This window comes from Anguilla anguilla, chromosome 16, assembly GCF_013347855.1.
Source record: "Anguilla anguilla isolate fAngAng1 chromosome 16, fAngAng1.pri, whole genome shotgun sequence".
Taxonomy (NCBI): domain Eukaryota; kingdom Metazoa; phylum Chordata; class Actinopteri; order Anguilliformes; family Anguillidae; genus Anguilla; species Anguilla anguilla.
The window spans coordinates 27,002,936-27,024,417 of record NC_049216.1 but is presented as its reverse complement, the minus strand read 5'-3'; the positions used below and the strand labels follow the sequence as shown (position 1 = coordinate 27,024,417).

The window sequence follows — 21,482 nt, the reverse complement described above, 5'->3', positions numbered from 1 at the left end:
GGAGGAGAGAGGGAGGTCTATCTTACCAACATGCAGCTACAGGAACTTAAACAACAAAAAAAACAACAATCTGACAGTAACCACCTTTCATCCCCAGCACCAGGGGAGTCAAACTCCAGTCCTGGAGAGCAGGTGTTTGCAGTTCCCTTTCAATCAGCAGCCAATTAAGGTGTGTAGACTCGTTAGCCAATCTAACCCCTTGTGAAATTTTTATTTATCACTCATGCTGAAACACTGAAAAACCAGCAGACAATGCGGCCCTCGCGGACGGGATTGTGACACCCCTGCTCTATATGAAGAAACGTATTATCGATCCTACAGTGAAATAAGTACTGGGGATAAAATAACCAACACACATTCAAATAGTGCTTTAATTAAAAAGCAGGCTCACAACGAAACCAAAACTCTCACCTTCATGCGGTCATACTTGTCGTCTACATCTTGGATCCAGGAAATGAACTGACGGGCATTGAAACGATCCCTCACCGACTTGTTCTCATCACCCTGAAGCAGAGGAACGCACATTAATAAAGAACCGACAGATGGAAGGTTTTAAAGCAGGCTTTGGGGCCAAAAGCCTCCTTGTACGGGTTATCCGTCAAGAGTCAGTAGTACAAATAAGGCAAGACAGACAGTGATTACAGACTTGTGCATTGCAGTGTGTCAGTGCTGCAGGCCCACCTGACTCTCAGAAGGCATGTTGTAGACCTCCGAATCCAACAACATGGTGCATGCACTGAAAGGGACAGCCTGGTTCGCTATTGTCCTGGCCGCTCGACAGTGGACCCGCAGTACCTCCTGTTCACATGACACAATCAGCTTCTCCTGTGACATGAAAGAAGAGTTATTTTTAAAAAAAAGAGTTATTCAACAGCTCTTCAATGACCCTTAATGTTAATAAAGGTTAATGTTAAAACATGAAAACCAATGAAACAATCGAGCTTTGCAAGCTCATCAAAATACATAGCAGTATAATACACTGGAGTATTCTTGCTTTGTTTAATAATGCACACTGGAGTTCATTTTGAACAATAAAGAAAGCTTTCGTTGTATTATAGTGCATCACAGGATTCAACACTTCTGAACAGCGGACTTCAAAATGGTTTGTCACAAACAAATATTTGCCATGGCAGCAGAAGGGGGGATACTGGAGCAGACAGTGGGAGCCTGTGCTTACCCGCTCAATGCTGTGCTGCAAGCGCAGCTTCCCCCTCACTGCCTCCTGCTGTCTGAACAGTTCCTTCAGGGGCTCTGACAGGGATGGGGGTGGAGCGATCTGAGAAATCAGAACAGAGTCGTCAAGCCATGTCCCCACTCTTCAGCTATGCCTTTTGCGCCTATTCGTAGAACATGTTCAATATTCAAAACGAAAGCACACGGTGTCATTCTCTTGGTTCTAATGACAAATTACAAATAAGGCTAAGCTGCCTTGTGAGTGGAAAAAACGAGCTCAATCAGGAACTGGTATAAAGGAGTGCAATCCAAGCATACACAAACATACAAAGCACTTACCACAGGAATGTGCAGCTTGCTGAGGGGCTTGCCATCCAGGAGGTAGGACCCAGTGTAGGTCACATATTCAGCGTAGCACTGTGGAGCCTGGGGCGTGATGTAGCAAAGGATCTTCCGCTTCTCCTCGATCTTCTTGCGGATCTGCAGGTACTCAAAGTAGGGATTGGAGCGGTCACTGTGGTAGGGCTCAATGTCATCCAGCTTGATGGCATTGACGATGACGGCGAGCGTCTGCTGGATCATCTCCCTTGTCTGCTGCATCGCGGTGTTGACCAGTTGAACCTGCACTTGCTGCTGGCTTGACCGGGGGAACTTGCGTTTCCGTGGATGTTGTGCCTGAGCATCATCTTCCTCTGTGAGTCGAGCTTTGCCCTTGCTGACAACGGTGGGGGTGGCGCTGGGAGTGGTGGTGATGGGCTCTTTCTCTTTCTCCAGGGTGACAGAGGATGAGGTGGTGATGACAGTGGGAGCAGTGGTGGTGCTGTGAGATGGGGTAGACGATGTCAAGTTGCCTGCAAGCAAAGAATTATTCTGTTTGCTCTGGTTAGCTAACATCTGCGCCCGATTCCTGGTCATCCTCTGTGGAATCTCCTCCACCTTCTTAGGAATTTCAGCTGTGGTTGTAACTGCTGCCTTGGGTACTGTGTCAAGAGGTTCAAACACTTGGACTGTAGCAAGATGCTCGATTGTTGACACTGGAGTGGAGTGACTTGGACTACTCTCGGCTGGAGCTGTAATGGCTGGGTTCTGCTGTTCACTGCTGTCTGATTCACTACTGGAAACTGTGTCAGGGCATACAGTCACAGCTGCCAGCGTGGACTTCTCCACTGAAGAGTCTGCTAGCGTGTCTTGGTTTTTGTTGGGATCAGTGGTGGACAACAAAGCGTTTCCATCATTTTCAGCCTCCTCGTTCAATGATGACTTGTCCTCCGGTGCTGCTGTAAAGGTGGAGTTGTTCTCTGGAACCTTCTGGGGTTCTGAATCCAACTCATGATCCGACCTGCAGTCATCTTCGGAAGCGTCAAATAAATTCCTTGCAGGCTCACTCATTGGGACAGAAGGAGAGCAAGGCGTTTTTTCCATGCCAGGCATGTTAAGCTCCATCGGATCAGGTTCCTCTCTTAATTCATTAGATGGAGATGCAATATAATTAGGAGGATGTTTAAAGTCTGGCAGCCCTGGTTCTGAGATATTAGGGTCCTGGATTTCCTTGTCTTGTAAAGGTAAATCTGGCAAAGAGAAGGGCCCCAGATCATCCAAATCTTCTACAGTAGTAGCAAAAGGATCTGCCCAGGGAACCACTGGGTCATGACTCACAGGGGGGGCCATGCTGTTTTCAGAGATATAGCTGAGAGAATCCGGCTGGTTGTCTGTTGTCAAGCATGAAGGCTCAGACACAACCTGGTTGTCTTCAGAGATGGACTTACACTCAGTGAAAAAGGAATCTAGCCTGGTAGAGGAGGACAACATGGATTCAGATTCCACAGGTGCTGTAATAGGTTTTACAGGTGTGGGGATGTCATCTACTGTGCCTTTATGTTCTTCAATGTCAGACTGTGGAACATGAGCTTGTGTATGACAGTAAGGTCTGGGAAACACAGAGTAGGGTGAAGTTGCTGATGGGGGACAGGATACTGCTGTTGGGAGGGAATGTTGCAAGTTGTCCTCCAGGTGTGGGAAAGGGACAATCTTGGAGGTTGATGACAAGTCCACAAAAGGTCTTTGAGGAGATTTCAGGAGAATCTCCGGGTTTGGGACCCAAGTGACTGAGTGATCACAGGAGTTTTCCACAAGGCTCACAGCAGGGCAAATTGGTGTAACACTAAGCATATCGTCTGAACCTCCTCTGTCTGGAGATTCACCCCAATCCTTTTTCATTGCCTCTACAGCACATTGTGTAAAGGAAGTGTCATCCCTTGAGTGATCTACATTCTCATCCTCAACAAAATCTTCACCTTCACCCTCCCCTGGGTCATTTTCCTCATTATCATCCTCATCTCCACCCTCCTCATCCTCATCTTCATCCTCCTGTTCCTCCACAACCAATGGCAGGAAGTCACTCACGGGATCAGAGGAAGTAAGAGCAGGCTCACTACGTGGGGACAGAGGCAATGGTAGTGGTGGTTCTGAGAGCTCATCAATATCCAGAGGTGGGAGAGCTGCTGGGGCAGGGGTTGGTGGGGCAACAATGTCCAAACAGGACTCCTGAGGGTCCAGCCTATCATCTGGAGATGAAGGCTTTAACAGTAAGTTGCTGTAGACCCCTTCAGAAAGTTGTTCTCCATCTCTGGTAGTGATGGTGGCAGACACTTCATCTGAAGTGGGCTGGGCTGGCTCATGCCTTGGAGAGGACATTCCAACATGAGGAGAAAAACCTGGAGTTAAGTGATCAAGCTGGTCTACTGATGCCTGATCTTCTTCTGTTTGGTGTGAGACTGCAGACTCCAACTCAGAGGTAGCAGGCATACTCTGCTGTCTGAGAAACTTGTCAGTATCTATCTTGAATTCCTCTTCCAGAGGCCTAACATCTACTGAAGCTGAACAGCTAAGGACAGGCATCTGAAGGTTCTTTGCAGGTGTAAGACAAGTGTTTTCCTGGAAGCTGTGAGGTGCATTAGAATACCTGTCAAAGAAGGATGGAGAGCAAGCATTTATGGACATAGTCATAGCAGATGAGTTCTGGCAATCAATGCTGTCAAACATTAGATCAGGATAGTCCTCTGCACTGCATGATGGAGTGCGTGGAGTCTGCATGACATCTTCATAGCTAGGACCTGAAATCACAGATGTTGGAGTGGGCACACCGGTAGGTCTATTTTGATCTGGCCTAGGAGAAGCTGGTAGGTTCTCCTTCATTTGATGTCCTGCCAGCCAGTCTTTAGAATTCTGACTGTCCATAGGCTGTGACTTTCTGTCAGGAGACATTAATTGAGCAGGTATGCTAACATCTTTTGGCTTCTTTTCTTTTATTGCAGTTTCTACAGAACTTGATTTTTTAGAAGACAGATCTGGGCGGTTCTTCCGGAGGTCCTCACTGGATTTAGTTTTATCTTTCAATTTAGGATCTCCTGACCTGTGTCTCAGTTTCTCAATGTGTTTCATTCTTTCCTTGTGTTTTTTATGGCGCTCCTCAATTTCCTGGTCCTTTTGACTAAGCATTTTACCAAAGCTTGTCAACCTGAGATCACCATCAACTAGCAGCTTTTCGCGTGGACGGCAGTCTTTCCGAGTTGTGTCCTTGGACTGATTGACCCGGTCATTCTCTTCTTTTGCCTTTGACTTTATGTAATCGGTTCTACTGTCCTTGTCCAATACGTCTTTCTTTCTGGCCTCAAATTTTGGACTGTCCTCCTTAGACTTCTCCTTTAAACTGATGACATGGGGGCTCTCCTTCAATCCAGATTTCTGATCTTCTTTTAGATGTTTAAAAGAGCTAAACCCATCTGTGTATCTGTGTTTGTCTTCTTTAACTTTCTCCTTATGTTTCTCTTTTTTCTTTTTGTCTTTGACCTTCTCGCTGGTAATGATGCTGCTAGCTTTGTCAGTTTTTTTCGACATCTCCTTTTCAAACTCCAAAGTCTTATCCAAATCGTCCTCTCCATCAGGCTTAGCCCCATAAGGGAAAGTATAAGGGTCAGCCTCCAAAGGCATAGGTTCCTTTTCAAAGGGCAGGCTTTCTCTGCGCCCATAGGTCTCTTTGATCTCTTCAGGTTTGTCCCGCTTATCTGATTTCTCCTTTTTCACTTTGTCTTTCTCGTGACTTTTTTTGGATGAGGATGAGGATGAATGCCTTTGTCTCTCTTTCTCTCTGAACTTGTCCTGTGGGTAGGATATAGACAGTGAGTCTCTCCTGTCCTCTGAGATGTCTGGAAGGCTGATGTTTGAAGAGTCATAGAAGCTGCTGAGAATTGGTTCGTGGCCCCGGTCTGTAAAGCTGTCCGATGAAATCTCACTGATTTTGTCATTGGAGTCATCCTTGTAGTCATTCAGGGCCTCCTCTTCCAACTTTTCCAGGAGGGATTTCTCATTTTCACCGCTTCCTTTCAAGGATTTCCTGTCTTTTAGTTGGTCTTTGTCAAGCTTGTCCTTGTACTTGCCCTTAGGCTTTTCCTCAATGGAGTGCCTTTTGTCAAGTAACTTTTGCTTGTTTTTCTTCTCCAGGTTTGAATCGACAGAGGTCCGGTCTTTACGTTCCTTGTGTTTCCCATCTCCCGAGTCCTTCTCTTTTTTGTCCTTATTTTTTTCTAAGGAGCCCTTTCTCTCTCTCCCACTGTCAAATGTGATTTTGTCTTTTTTCTTGTCTTTATAGTCCTTTTCTTTAAGCTTTTCACCAGAGTGCTGCTTCCCCTCTGCAGAGTATTTTCTGTGTTTTTCACTTTGCAAAAGATCTGCCTCATCTCTGTCAGGCGTCATGTCCTTCCGGTGTGATTCAGTAAAACTAAGAGAATCACTGAACTTAACACCTCTGCTGAAATCTCTCTCTTCATCCTCACTCTCATCAGTGAAAATGTCAGGAATTTTATACCAGGTCTTTTCCCTCATCTTTTCTGCTTTTCTCTCATCTTTCTTTGCTTCGAGGAAATCCTTCTCCCGGTCAGCATGCTTTTCCAGAGAGGGTTTCTCTTTCTTTTCTTTTCCTTGTTCTAAGGACATTTTTCTTTCTTTTTCTTTACCATGGGAGTCTTTGTGTTTGTCTTTAATTCCATCCTTTCTGTCTTTGGAGCCTCTATCGGTGTCTTTCTCCTTGGAAGCCTTCTCAGTGGAGATTTTCTCACCTTTGTCCTTCTCGGACTTCTCCTTATGTTTGTCGCCTTTACATTTTTCTTTCTTCTCCTTTTCCACACTTTCCCCCTTCTTTTCCTTTCCAGAATGATTTCTTTCTCTGATCTCTGATGATTTGCCAACAAGGTCATTCTCAGCTTTGTCTCTAAAAAAGCCTTCACTTATATAGTCATCTCTTAAACCATCATCTTGTTTATTTTTGGAGTCCTTCCTCTCTTTTGTGAATTCGTAGGAATCTTTTCTTTCTCTGCTGCTGTCCACAGAATCCCTCTCCTTTTTTTCTTTTGTGCTGTCTGCAAGCTCCTTCCTCTTCTTCTCCTTTTCTGACAGGTAGCTGGAATTCAACTTCTGTTTATCGGACAGGTCTTTTTTCTTGTCACTGACCTTTTCTGAAAAATCCTTTTCCTTCTTTTTGGATGTGGTCTCTTTCTCGTTTCTTTTTTCAGTGTGTTCCAACTTCTTGTCCTTGACTTTGTTTTCCTTCTTTCGATCTCGGCTCTCCTCTTTTACAGTCTCAACAATGAGTTTTACGGTGTTGTTTGCTTTGTATTCCTTGTACTCCTTCACTGGAGCATCCCAGCTATCATCACCATAGAGAGAGGAGTCAGAAGAGAGATCTGACACCCATCGGTCATGGGGATCATCTGAGGCACTAAGCTTGCTGTCTTCTAATTCTAAAAAACGGGCATCATATTCAGGCTCCTCCTTGGGTACTTTTTCCTTTTTTGACTTTTCCTCCTTTGTGTTCTTCTCTTTCTCAGATTTGAGATGCTTATCCTCCTTTTGTTCATTCTTTCTGTCTGCTTTAGAGGACTTGTCCTTGGATTTTTTCTTTTTCTCATCCTTGTGGGTCTTCTGTTTCTCCTCCTTGAGCTTATCCTTTTCCTTGAGGTTTCTTGCTTTTTCTGATTTTGTGGGTTTATCCTTCTCATCCTTGCTCGCCTTGTCCTTAGTTGAATCCTTTGTTTTCTTGGATTTTTCTTCTTTAGCAATCCTGACTGTTTCTTTTACAGAGGTCCACTCCTTGTCCTCTGACTTGACCTTGGACAGCCGGTCTTTTTCATGTTTGGAGGACTTCACTTTGTTTTCAGAGGGAGATTCAGTCTCAACAATAAGAGACTTTTGCCGTGTATCATCAAAATCAAAAGAAAAGCTCTTGACAAATTTTTCATTCATGTCTTGGTTTAGCACCAGGCTGGGGGCCTTGTCTTTTTCTTTATTTTTGTGTTTGTGTTTAACTTTATGCTTTTTCAACACTTTACCATCTTTATCCATCTTGGAGACTGACCCATCTGTGTTGGAGCTTTTATAAAAGTCAGAGGTTGTCCTTTTCTCTGCCGTACTTGTGTGTACATTGTTTTTCTTCCTGTTTACCTGCGTCTTCTTTTTCACATGTTTCACAGATTCTATGCTTGAATCGCCTGAGGAGTAGTCCGACTCGCTTGAGAGCCGGGTTCTGACAGAGTCTGAGAGTGAGCTGACATCAGACCATGCCGGAGAAGACACAGTTTTCCAGTTGTCTGTCCTCCATTGCTTTGGGTGCTGCTCGGCTAGCGACTGTGTCAGTTTCTGGGAGCCCAGGCTCCCGTGAGAAGATGACGAAGAGAGCGAACTGAATACAGACGACTCTTTTAGGCTCAAAGCAGAAGAGTCCTTTATACAGTTTGAGCTCTGTACAGAGCCCTTGTCGTCCTCGCTCTCCATGTCCTCGCTCTCAGACTCGGAGGTACAGAATTTGCCACTGAGTTTTCCAAATCGCACTTCCTTGTTGGTGCTGTTTTTAGTCTCCTTCTTCCTCTTCTTTTTGACTTTGCTCTTCTCTTTTTGCGACTTGGAGGTCAGGACAGCAGACTCCCGGCTCTTGTTGTTGCTTGCTGGTGCCAACTGTCGTGTCGTTGGTGTTGGGGAGAAACACAAGGTTCGATCGTCCTCATCTGAGCTGTTGGTATCAGAAAGGATTCGCCGTGCAGTCTTCTTTGGTGTCAGCGAGTTACTTTTGGAATAGGTTTTGACCTCCATTTTAGGGATGGAAATTAAGCTGTTTGCTTTGCTTGCGGAATCTTTGCGGAAATCCTTCTTGAGCAGGTGCTTGTCATCCACAGGTGGGACTCGCTCCTCTTCATCATCCTCATCAAACTCATACTCATCTTTCACGGGTGTGGATTTAGGCAGGTCAAGAGATTTTCCTTTCAGCTTCAGACCCTTCTCAAACTCAGAATCTGTGTTATTGCCATCAACCGAGCTGGATGGGGCAAATGACGGCGCATCCTCCTCCTCTGAAGATTCTGTTGAGGAAGAGTATACCAATGACTATTCAGTAGGATATCACTGACTATTCAACAAAACATTTATTGTGCTTAGTGATATCTCAGTGATATATTTGATACCATGCAATGTAACACAAGTGAGAACAAAATGAAACTACTATCGATTTATTGCATAATTCAACATTCACTTTCTCAGCTCATTCATACTGACCTGAAGAGCTTTCCTCACTAGAGGTGTAAGTGCCTTTTCCGAGCAACAGATTCAACATGGTTGGGGAGTTTGCTACTTTCAATGCAGTTTCACCCCTTCTGTTGCTTTGTCGAGGATCCCCTCCATATCGCAATAGCAACTTCACAACCTATAAACGAGATGAAGTAAATATGCATCAGCCGTGAGCTAAAGAACATTTAAACTGTCAAATTTCATTCCAAACATAAAAAGGTTTCCAAAGATCTGTTGGCTATTCAATGGCTAGTATAGGGGCATCAGTGGTTCAAATGGTTTAGATGGTTTATTTGTGCAAGATAATCTTCAAGTAAGTCTTTATTTAACAGCATAATAAACTAAAATAAAAAAATCTATATCAAGTGCTCTGTCTGGGATTTCAAGAAGTCACAAATTCTAAAGCACAACTATGCCATATGGATACAATATTCACATGGATAAACTGATAGCCTTGAAGGAAACTGGCCATGAACAAGCTCACCTTGAAGTGCCCATTATTGGATGCGTCATGTAGAGGCGTGTCGTCATCCAGACCCTTGGTATTGACCTCTGCCCCCGCTGCCAGCAGCTGTTTGGCCACATCGTAATAACCTCTGTTGCAGGCCTCATGCAGTGCAGTCCAGCCTGAAAAGCACACGTAAACTTGAGAAGGGGGTTCGGAGGCATCCGTACATTCAGAGTGGAGGGGGAAATCTAGTAGATGCTGTTGCTGGTAGCACATAGTTCAGGGCTCCTTATGGCTTCCGGCTGTTGTTTAATATTAACAGCAAAAACAAATTAACTGCAAAACAGGCCACAGATTCTTGCCTTTTTCTGACACGAATGACAGGAATACAGTCTTGTTTTGGAGGCCTGTCGATATGGCGTGCTTATTTTTATTACACAACAGCAGCGGTATAAACTGAAAAGGCTAAGTCCGACAATAATCAGATTATAAGCTCCAAAAGGAAAAACCGTGGCCTACAAAAGCTGGTGTTCCTCACCTGCAAAGTCCTTTACATTCACGTCGGCGCCCTCGTTGATGAGCTCCTTGACGCGGCGCGCCTCCCCGCGGATGGCGGCCCGGTGGAGCCGCGTCTCGCCCCGCTCGTTGCGCTTGTTCACTTTGTCTTTGGTTTTTGAGGCGGAGTTTGGCGTTCCCTTCTGACCCAGACTTGACTGTGACTGGTGCTTTGGTGTTGTGTCTGAAAGGTAACAGTGAGCTTAAGCCAACTGCATTCAAATACAATTTTAAACGAGTAAAAGCATGGTAGAAATAAACAAAAATTCTTGATCTGTGCAAGAGGAATCAAATGAAAGTAATGCAAACTATTTTCCACCAGTGCGTGGCGCTCTAACACTGAAAGAAATAAGCCCAGATTTGTCCACCATAACATGTGCTGTGATCACCACATAGACTAGATAGGGTGTATTCCTTCTTCATTATATTTATATTACATAGTTTGTGGGTACCAGCAACTGAATCAACAGTGACAAAAGACATCCATTACATATATGAATATGAATACACCATATATTTAAAACTGTAGAGGGAAAATATTATATTTATATAGTCGGATAGATGTGAGCCTGAAGATGCAACCAGGAAACGTGAAACTTGCAACCTTTGGATTATTTAAACCAATTCAATTATGCAATATGGTCTGATTACCCTGAGTGTGTGGTTCACAAATACGTCACATACGCATACACAAATATAAGTACGAACTGGTAAATGGGAACCACACAATGCTTTCAGGCTCTTTCAAAGACGCAAAAACAGCACCTTAGATCAGAAAAACTCAGGCACATTTGGCGTAGGAAAGGAAATAGTTTAACTTCATTCTCGTCACATGGTGCCGGATTTAACAAGGCCAGGTTTGAGAGCAACAGGGAAGCAGCTGACAGGAGACACAAGCGCCATGATAAGCACCCACCGGGACTGTTGACCGACTCCTCAGCCGTCATCTGCATGAGAAGAGCCACCTGCTGCCGCTCAGAGAGTGGGTACCCGGTCCGGATCCCCGGCACGCCCACCCCGAACGCCAGGCCAGACTTCCTGGTGTTGGTGGGCTCCTTCTTGATGCGCTTCCGCTCCGGACCTTGCTTCTCTGCGAGGAGAGGACGAAGGCAAGGTCACGCCCGTTGCTCGGGGAACAAGCGCAGTCACCGTGCGCGACAGACAGGACGCTCACGGGACCGCTGACAGCACTGGAGCCTTTTCTGCCGCTTTCTCCTCAGCGCACAAACTGCGATTAGCCATTCCTAACTGACAACACAAACACAGAGCATGTTGTTTCTTGTATTGCAGCCACCTCAGATAAAGAACCTGAAGCCTTTCTCTTAGTAAGTAAACCCACTGACCCCAGGGTGAGAGCCTGGTTGTGCGTACCGTTAGCAATCTCTGTTCAGATAGGTCAGGTCAATTTCCCCCCCATGTGACCTCGGTTTGAAAGTGGTGCCTTATTGAGCAATTAGCCAACTGCCCTGGGGGAGAAAGATACAGGAAGGCTACAGGGCTCGGGCTTTGTGTTTCTGAGGGTGGAACCTGCCTTTGTGACAACATTGAAAACAACTCGGGCCCAAGTCAAAGCCACCACACTGGAAACTTACTGGACAAACGCAGCTGCACTAGGACACACCCAAAAATGATTTGTCTGGGTGCTAATGCATTATGTTGCCACGATACCGTAATACTGACACTCTTAGTAGTGGCTTTACATCGATCGCTTCACACTTATTACAAGGCACAAAGACATCAGCGCCAAATCTGCCAGACTCATGAGCACCACTGAAACATTTCTTTTAAAAAGCGAAAAATGCCCCTGTCCTTATGCGACAGAAGATGGCAGAGATTTGCAGTTCTGACAGTTGTTGCACACAACATGATTTGCTGAAGGCCAGAGCACAATTAATATAAAAAGGAATCATTTAAAAAATATTTTCCAGTCAAAGCTGATGAATTTCACAAACATCTGCAAAGGCTTATGCTACATTTATCCAGCTCCGCTGCCCTTGAATACATTTGAATGCATTCCTTCATTTCAAACTCCAATAACAGAAGCCACAGAAGCAGTCCCAACATGTCTGCAGGCACTGGAAGTTATGGGAGACGAAGAATATTGAGGTTGCCTTTGCAGCCTTTCAAAACAGGGACCCAGAGCAGTAATGACCCTGGTATTATGAAGGGCTGGAGGCTGGTGTCAAACGTGCGTGTGCATGTGCGTGTGTGTGTGTGTGTGTGTTTGTGCACGTGTGTGTACGTGTACGTTCGCGTGTGTGTGTGCATGTGCGTATGCGTGTGCTTGTGTGCGTATGTGTGCGTGTGCATGTGCGTATGCGTGTGCATGTGCGTGTGCTTGTGTGCGTGTGCGTATGTGTGTGTGTGTGTGTGTGTGTGTGTTGGGGGGGGGGGCATTCTGCCTGGATTTGTGTGAAGGCCATTAGGAAATGACAACACAAACCCTCATTGTTGGAAGTACCCAGCAGACAGGCGTGTCTCCATGCTGTGACAGCTCAATGATGTCTGCTGCAAGGACGGGCTGCAGAGAGGCTTAAGGCCTGATACCAGCATAAGCCTATGCAGAATAGAGAGAGGCGATAGGTATCCTGAAACAGGGTGGGGGGTGGGGGTGCACAATCAAGAGACACACACAGGGACTAGCTTTGGCTGATCAGTACAAACATACAAAAGCTGAATTACTTTTTGATCACAACAGGCTAAGGTTCAGAGCCACAAAATTGCACCATCGATGAAATGGAAATCTAAAGATCAGGAAAGCGAAACCTGAAATCCCAGAGATAGAAAAGAAACATCCAAAAATCATCACTTACCATAGAAGATTAAGAAGATAAAAAATCCACCTTAAAGCATCTTTGTCACATCTAGCCTACATGGTTTACGATGGTAGATATTACTGGTAAAAATATTTGATAGCTAGAAACTGAGCACAAGATAAAAAAAATAGCATGAACTGGAAGAAACAGAGTTCCTGTTACTATTCCCTTTCGATTAAAATAAATGCATTGGTTGAAATATCTAATCACTGAGCAACATACAGGCCCAGTAGTTCTATAACGAAAGCAAAAAAAATAAAATAAAATAAAAATCATTTTTGTTTCCCCTATGGAAATAAATGTACAAAGACAGTAGAGAAGGACTCAGCATCTTACTGAATCCCACACACTCATGGAACAGAATTAAGCAAAACAAATAAATAAATTAATAAAACTAAGTTATACTTCGGTTCTTTCTCCTAAATTCCCCTCTGCACAGTGCTAAGAACGCACCAGTGTGGGGTTGCAGATAACGGATAATGATGCGACAGATCAGCTGCTATCACACCCAACAGCCAGAACACGGCAGAGCAAGCCTTTGTCATATTGGAAGAAAAAAAAAAGATTCCAAGGTACTGATGGCAACTGCTGCGAGCAGCCCAAACCACAATGTCACTCAAGGAAAGCCTGCCGCGGCCTTTGAAAACCCGCCCATCACCCGCCCATCGTTTGTGACCAATTACCTTCAATTACAATACGAAATGTTCAGGGCAGACTAGAACCACACATCATTTACAGAATCTCTTCTGCACAGTTACAGTTGACATAAACATGCCACGCCCCCTTGCTTTCTGATCGGCTCAGTTGGTCAAAAGGCCTTAGTGGATGGGCCAACCAAACATGTAATACTATGGAAAACAACCTCCATAACAGAATGGCAGTTGGCCTACTCATCCCTCACACAAACCCCAAAATTGCACACATGTTAGCAACTGAGGACATTTAGAAAGCTTTCCATACTTGAGGTGCCAAGGTTTATTTATTCAAACAAAAGATGCTCAATCCACAAAAAAAGAAAAGAAAAAAGGCAATTTAAATCCTGCAGCAAACTATTCAAGACCTCAGTATCATCCTGCTATATTTTCTTAGTCACTCTGATGACATTACTTACACAAAAAGTCACAGGAGGAAGCAGTCTGCAGAAGCTTGTCTGTAAATAGTCCTGAATCACTGTACAATGAGACTTGGGTATCTACTTCCTATTAAACATACTGAAATGAGAAGCTTCATAGGTAAGCAAAGTTCAGATGTTTTTTTTTTTTTAAAATACTGCAGTACCAGACAGCACAATTGCTTTAGAAACTTCTTTATTTATTTTTTTTTACTGTAAATTCACTCTTGCATTCACTTGGAATTTTTATCATATTATGAATTCAATAAGTGTCTGGCATTCTCCCTAGTGGATTCAGATGCAGCCTTGTTCAGTACATTTGTGTATAGTGGATTTGGAGCTAGACATGAGCATGAGCCTCTTAGTGCTTAGCGTGTGTGCTCAGACCTGGCTTATTACTCTGCTGTGTTCAGATTCAGACCTGCTGGTCTTTAGCACAGGTTACTCTCCTGGGATTGTTTTCAGATCTAGTCTTGAGAGAAGGTTACTTAGTGGAGTGCGTGGATTCAGATCTAGTCTTGAGAGAAGGTTACTTAGTGGAGTGCGTGGATTCAGATCTAGTCTTGAGAGCAGGTTACTTAGTGGAGTGCGTGGATTCAGATCTAGTCTTGAGAGAAGGTTACTTAGTGGAGTGCGTGGATTCAGATCTAGTCTTGAGAGAAGGTTACTTAGTGGAGTGCGTGGATTCAGATCTAGTCTTGAGAGAAGGTTACTTAGTGGAGTGCGTGGATTCAGACCTGGTCTTGAGAGAAGGTTACTTAGTGGAGTGCGTGGATTCAGACCTGGTCTTGAGAGAAGGTTACTTAGTGGAGTGCGTGGATTCAGACCTAGTCTTGAGAGCAGGTTACTTAGTGGAGTGCGTGGATTCAGATCTAGTCTTGAGAGAAGGTTACTTAGTGGAGTGCGTGGATTCAGATCTAGTCTTGAGAGCAGGTTACTTAGTGGAGTGCGTGGATTCAGATCTAGTCTTGAGAGAAGGTTACTTAGTGGAGTGCGTGGATTCAGATCTAGTCTTGAGAGCAGGTTACTTAGTGGAGTGCGTGGATTCAGATCTAGTCTTGAGAGTAGGTTACTCTGTGGAGTGTGTAGATTCAGACCTGGTCTTGAGAGCAGGTTACTCTGTGGAGTGTGTAGATTCAGATCTAGTCTTGAGAGCAGGTTACTCTGTGGAGTGTGTAGATTCAGACCTGGTTTTGAGAGCAGGTTACTCTGTGGAGTGTGTAGATTCAGACCTGGTTTTGAGAGCAGGTTACTCTGTGGAGTGTGTAGATTCAGACCTGGTCTTGAGAGCAGGTTACTCTGGGGAGTGTGTAGATTCAGACCTGGTCTTGAGAGAAGGTTACTTAGTGGAGTGTGTAGATTCAGACCTGGTCTTGAGAGTAGGTTACTCTGGGGAGTGTGTAGATTCAGACCTGGTCTTGAGAGCAGGTTATTCTGGGGAGTGTGTAGATTCAGACCTGGTCTGGAGAGCAGGTTACTCTGGGGAGTGTGTAGATTCAGATCTGGTCTTGAGAGCAGGTTACTCTGGGGAGTGTGTAGATTCAGACCTGGTCTTGAGAGCAGGTTACTCTGGGGAGTGTGTAGATTCAGACCTGGTCTTGAGAGCAGGTTATTCTGGGGAGTGTGTAGATTCAGACCTGGTCTGGAGAGCAGGTTACTCTGGGGAGTGTGTAGATTCAGATCTGGTCTTGAGAGCAGGTTACTCTGGGGAGTGTGTAGATTCAGACCTGGTCTGGAGAGTAGGTTACTATGTAGGGTGTGCAGGTCAGTCTGCAGTGTGGTCTGAATGGCTGAAGGGTGGGGAGAATTTGGGTCAGCAGCTGAGGGGGATGAACCAAGCAGAGGAAGGGACTTTCCTCCCCTTGGCCAGCCACGAGCGCATGTACACACACACACACACTCTCTCTCTCACACACTCACACTCTGACACACACGTTGGGAATCCAGTTCACTCCCAGCTTTATTCTTAGAAACGGCCTCCCTCAGCTGTTGGATGATCCTGAAACATGCGCTCTGTCTGACATTGGGGGGGAACATGTTGAGGGACACGCTCACTGATCCAGCTCCATCAGTGGGGGAGAGCCACTCGGAGCGTCTGAGCGGAGGAAAAGGTCAAGGCTGCACACACAGCCATTTCCTTCTACGCCAGCCCGCGGGAGCAGCACAGAGCTGCAGCGTCTCGCCACTGACCGCTGGAGCAGCGCCCTGGAGCCAGCTACGCGCGGCTGGCAAACAGGAAGTCAAGGAAGAGCACACAGGAAGCACCCACAGAATGCCAAGTCACCATATTCTCAGCTGCCACAGAAAGGAAATGAAATGGCTCAACTTCTCTTCCTTAACACAACATGGTTTGTTTTCTGTTAGTGCGCCTGGAAAGTCCACAACACTACAGCTATGTATATATATAGTAGTGTCACCCTGACCACTGGAGAAACAGAAAGTGTTATTGTCATCTTGCTTAGCCTGCAGTACCAGTAACTAAGTAATCATTGTGCACCAACCAGCAGGCTAGCTAGCTTTACAACATACATCCCACATTAACAAGATACAAACCTCAGCCCTGTTCATTTTAGGCATCAACAAAATCAAATAGCTCAATTAACTTTAAGTGGAAAATAAATGAAATATAAAAGTTACCTCCTGTGCAGTACGTCAGTTCAACACACCATATTAGTTTTAGGATCATCCTAAAAAAGTGATGAGATACTGAATGACATCACAGAAGGTTCCGGCTGCGTGCAGACTCTGTGTATCCAGGCAGTCGCCGCGTACGTTACCCTGCTGAACAAAGAGCACCTTCGTGGCGTGTTGAGCGTTAAGACCCGTGGTCTGAGGTCCTGACCGGTGTGCGCATGCAGCATACTTATGAACCCGGGGAATTAAAGAAGTGCTGATCTGCTCTTCTCAATGCAGCAAAGGGTCCCCACCACAACTACAAAGAGCTCAGAAGCAGCGCTCTCTGCCAGCGAAATCTCTTAAGAGAAACCGAATGCAATTAGAGCATTCTACTGAAAAGCAAGCCGGCCCGGTCCAGACAAAAATCAGATATGGTTCTCGTTTGAGCCACAACTATACAAAATGTACCGGGGTTTAAAATTACAGATAGACGGCAAGTGCAACATAACCTAGGCCCTCCCCCCAGGGGCATTCACTAATTCAATGGCAGCTTTCTGCGCGCAGTTTCTACAGACGTCTCTGAGCCTGGGCCCGCCTTCTGAAGCATAGGAGAGGCCTGCTGCTCCCTGCAATGAGCGGAATAAAGCAGCTGCTGGGGGGGACCCGCTGCTGAACAGGGACATTAGGGTGCTGCTCCCATGTGAGCGTTCGCCTGTACAGAGCGGTTAACCTGGCGAAAGCGTGTGTGCTCCGCACATGAAGGTGTGTGTGTGTGTGTGTGTGTGTGTGTGTGTGTGTGTGCGTGTGTGTGTGTGCAGTGCCCTGCTGCGTCTCGGTCACCCTGCCTTAATGAAGACACTGCGAGGGGGGGGGGGGGGGGGGTGAGCTCACGGGCCTCTGCTGCCACGACTCCCGCCTGCTCTGAGCCGTCCCCCGCGCCACCAACCTCCCCGAAAAAGACACGGCGCCAGGCGGCGGGCGCTCCACTGCTCAGCGGAGCGGCAGTGAAGGAGAAGCACGGCTCTGTGAAACGCTTCTACAGAAACCAGTCCAGCCAGGCACGTCTTACAGGCGGGGTTTTACAGCACAAGGCCCGCATGCTTTTCCTCTGTCAGCACTCAAAATCCTCACCTTCAGAAAGCAGTGCAGTCACAGAACTCCAAATATATTAATCTACCAACAGCACCAATCTAATGATTTCAAAAGAAAATTAGTAGCCTGAAACTACAAAGGAAACTAATCGTACGGAAATAACATTCATCATGCGCGCAGTCACTATAAGAGCCTGCAGCATGCATTATACAAAATACAGGCGCTGCAACCAAGCAACAGGACGTGGGCTACAAAAAAAACCAAAAAACACTTGAGCTTTTGTGCTGCTGTTATAAACCACAGCACAGAGAAGTGAATCCAGCAGATACAGCACAGTATCACTGCAGCACCAACACAACTGAGCCTGATACAGCACAGTATCACTGCAACACCAACACAACTGAGCCTGATACAGCACAGTACCACTGCAGCACCAACACAACTGAGCCTGATACAGCACAGTACCACTGCGGCACCAACACAACTGAGCCTGATACAGCACAGTATCACTGAACCAGGCCTGATACAGCACAGTATCACTGCAACACCAACACAACTGAGCCTGATACAGCACAGTATCACTGGACCAGGCCTGATACAGCACAGTATCACTGCAGCACCAACACAACTGAGCCTGATACAGCACAGTATCACTGCAGCACCAACACAACTGAGACTGATAAAGCACAGTACCACTGCAGCATCAACAAAACTGAGCCTGATACAGCACAGTATCACTGCAGCATCAACACAACTGAGCCTGATACAGCACAGTATCACTGCAGCATCAACACAACTGAGCCTGATAAAGCACAGTATCACTGCAGCACCAACACAACTGAGCCTGATACAGCACAGTATCACTGCAGCACCAACACAACTGAGCCTGATACAGCACAGTATCACTGCAGCACCAACACAACTGAGCCTGATACAGCACAGTATCACTGCAGCACCAACACAACTGAGCCTGATACAGCACAGTATCACTGGACCAGGCCTGATACAGCACAGTACCACTGCAGCACCAACACAACTGAGCCTGATACAGCACAGTATCACTGCAGCACCAACACAACTGAGCCTGATACAGCACAGTATCACTGCAGCATCAACACAACTGAGCCTGATACAGCACAGTATCACTGCAGCATCAACACAACTGAGCCTGATACAGCACAGTATCACTGCAGCATCAACACAACTGAGCCTGATACAGCACAGTATCACTGCAGCACCAACACAACTGAGCCTGATACAGCACAGTACCACTGCGGCACCAACACAACTGAGCATGATACAGCACAGTATCACAGCAGCACCAACACAACTGAGCCTGATACAGCACAGTATCACTGCAGCACCAACACAACTGAGCCTGATGCAGCACAGTATCACTGCAGCATCAATACAACTGATTCCCAGAGAGACACAACTGTCGCAGTCCAGGAAGGAGATACTGCTCCTTCTCGCCAGCATTGGACTGCAGTAGGACTGGAGCAGCAGTATTCATAGCCAGTAACAACTCTCAAACTGCACAAGTACTGCAATGTAGCCCTGGACTCAGCAACAACAGCACTTCATTCCTCATCCATGCTCGCAGCTCGCTTCCTGCCAAAAAATGCTCCTTTATTTCCCAGCTTTCTCCACACAAAACAGCTCACAGGCTCTATCCTGCCAAATGCACATTGCACTATGCACTTCTAGGCCCTGACTGGAGAGAAGCAACCTGACACACGCACGCACGCACGCACAGACACACAGAGACACACAGACACACACACGCACAGACACACACGCAGGCAGACACACACATACACATATATATACAGACACACACACACACGCTGCAGTGTGCCCTCACACAGAGCCAGGTCCCGTACCTCTCTGTGCTCTCTCTCTCTCTCTCTCTCTCTCTCTCTCTCGGTTTGTGAAAGGAACAGACGCGCTGCGCTGTGAAAAGCCGGGAGCCCTGGCGTTTGTGGAGAGGGAGGTGATGTAATCACGCTGCTTCCAGATTCATATCTCTATTAACGCACGCAGAACAGCCAAAACCGCTACAGCGCGCTGGTGCGCGGATCTCGCGTCTTACGGGGTCAGATGAAACAGCTGAGACGCTTTCATCAGGAGCTACCCCTGCTGTTAGCGGATTATGAATCCACCCATACAGCAGGCCCATACTATATAGCACAGCTACAGCTCAAACGGCACCATGGCTTCACCACACCTACGGAATCTGAACCTCCAGCTCCTCCTAGAGAAAGCTAATGGTCAGGATGACGGATGGGGTGGGGGGGGGGGGGGGGGGGTGGGACTGCTGCAGTGGAGTGGCACACAGAGCGAGAGAGAAATAGAGGGGGCGAGGAGGAGTGAAGGAAGCGTGTTTACCTGAGAGCGGCTGGGAAGTGGACAGTATGGTGGTGGTGCTGGAGGGATCCCAGGCCTCTGATGGCAGGCCAGGGACCGAATCTACCAGTCCCAACGGGGGGAGGGGGGCAGACACACACGTGCGCACATGAACACACACACACACACACACACAGCAACACCACAGACACGAGGAAAAAAAAATGCGAGGTTGGGTTGGGTTAGAACAACATGAAGCAAACTGAATGGGAAAGCGGGCAGACAGGGACACAGCAGAGGCCATAGCCCCTGGCACAAACAGCAGGGGGCCGATGGGAAAGGCACACACAGAGGGGCATGACCGTGCAAAATGGATCAAACAAGCAGAGAGCCAGAGAAAGAGAGGAGCACATGGGACAGAGGAAAGGAGAAAAGTGTTGGCGCGACAAAGGAAGACAAATCACAGTGTAATTCACTATGGGTGACTTACTGAGGGCTGGCAGATGCAGCAAACAGACTGAGAGGGAACACATGGCACCTCGGTGTACGTGAGTCTGCGAGAGGGCACAGCAGCGATGTGGCCCTCTCTCCACTGCACTGCAGCTAGCAGCTAACGACACAAAGGAGCTGACATCCACTGCCCTGCTGCAGAACCCAGGGCCCCGCCCACATTTGCATCACAATAAACAATCGGGCCTTTGTTTCCAAAAGTAAGACAAGATTTAAGGCCCACCCCCCCCCCCCCCCCCAGGCTCCGCCCACAGGGAGAGAGCCAGTAAAACCGTGGCACAGTCATGGATCCAAAGATTGCAAATGGTTTCATTTAGAGTTTCTGTAAACAAAACAGCTGCGCTGAGTTTTGAACATATGGGCCAAAAAAGGAGGAGGGGGGGAAAAACCAGCCTATATTTAATCCAGCCCCTATATGGAAATGCTACATATCAGGAGAGAGGGGTTTTGATGCTTCCCCCAAGTCTAAGTGCAGTCACAGCATGAACAGAGTTTAAAAACCGAACTGAAAGAACGTAAAGTTCTGTACAGCTCGTGTCTGAAAAAATGAGTTCAGCAGCGGTACACAAAACATCTCTATTCCCCACAGAACGCTTCAACAATATATCAAATTCAGCCGAAACAGAAGAAACTTAAACCGAAACAAAAACTACAAATATGGTCAAAAACAAAAGAAAATGTTACAGCTATGTTTCAATATGCATCTCAGAGACAACAAATATTTTTCACGCTCTCCTCCAGGCTTACACAAATTACAAACAACAAATAAAATAATAATCACTTTTCCATAGCCGTACTTCTGATGCTCAGGAGCCTGACGGAGGAAATCTCCTGTAAGTGGATTATGATGCGCGTGGCCGTCGCTCGGCAACGCACGCGGCAACGCTCGCACGGCAACACGCACGGCAACGCGCATGGCGACAGACGCGCGCGGCGACAGACACACGCGGCGACACACGCACGCCCCGCGGCGCACGCTCTCCGGGGGCTCGGGCGCACGCGGCGGGCCGCTCTCACATCTTCACACGCGCGCCGCGGCTTCCTGTCGCTTCCACAGGAAGTGAGGCGTGGGGCTTCTCACCTGAGTCTGAGTCTTTCTGATCCCCATTGGCTCCGACAGTAAAGGGCAGCTTCCTCTTCGGAGCCTTCTCTTTCATCTCCTTGACGGCATCGCTTCGGTCCAGTTTGGGAGTCTTGTTTGAAG

General features: G+C 46.7%; 1 protein-coding gene across 2 annotated transcripts in view; it reads right to left on the bottom strand.

The window, feature by feature from the left end:
• The window catches only part of LOC118215695 (ankyrin repeat domain-containing protein 11-like), a 111,551-nt gene that overhangs the window by 4,672 nt on the left and 85,397 nt on the right, over nucleotides 1-21,482 (bottom strand). For both annotated transcript variants that reach the window (XM_035396647.1, XM_035396646.1), the window contains 9 exons: nucleotides 21,360-21,482; nucleotides 10,704-10,877; nucleotides 9,771-9,971; nucleotides 9,269-9,411; nucleotides 8,773-8,920; nucleotides 1,513-8,579; nucleotides 1,178-1,276; nucleotides 682-825; nucleotides 412-504 (listed from right to left, as the gene is read on the bottom strand). The exon at nucleotides 21,360-21,482 is cut by the window's right edge and continues 16 nt beyond it. In XM_035396647.1, the coding sequence (XP_035252538.1) occupies nucleotides 412-504; nucleotides 682-825; nucleotides 1,178-1,276; nucleotides 1,513-8,579; nucleotides 8,773-8,920; nucleotides 9,269-9,411; nucleotides 9,771-9,971; nucleotides 10,704-10,877; nucleotides 21,360-21,482 (8,192 nt within the window). The remainder of the gene's footprint in view (nucleotides 1-411; nucleotides 505-681; nucleotides 826-1,177; nucleotides 1,277-1,512; nucleotides 8,580-8,772; nucleotides 8,921-9,268; nucleotides 9,412-9,770; nucleotides 9,972-10,703; nucleotides 10,878-21,359) is intronic.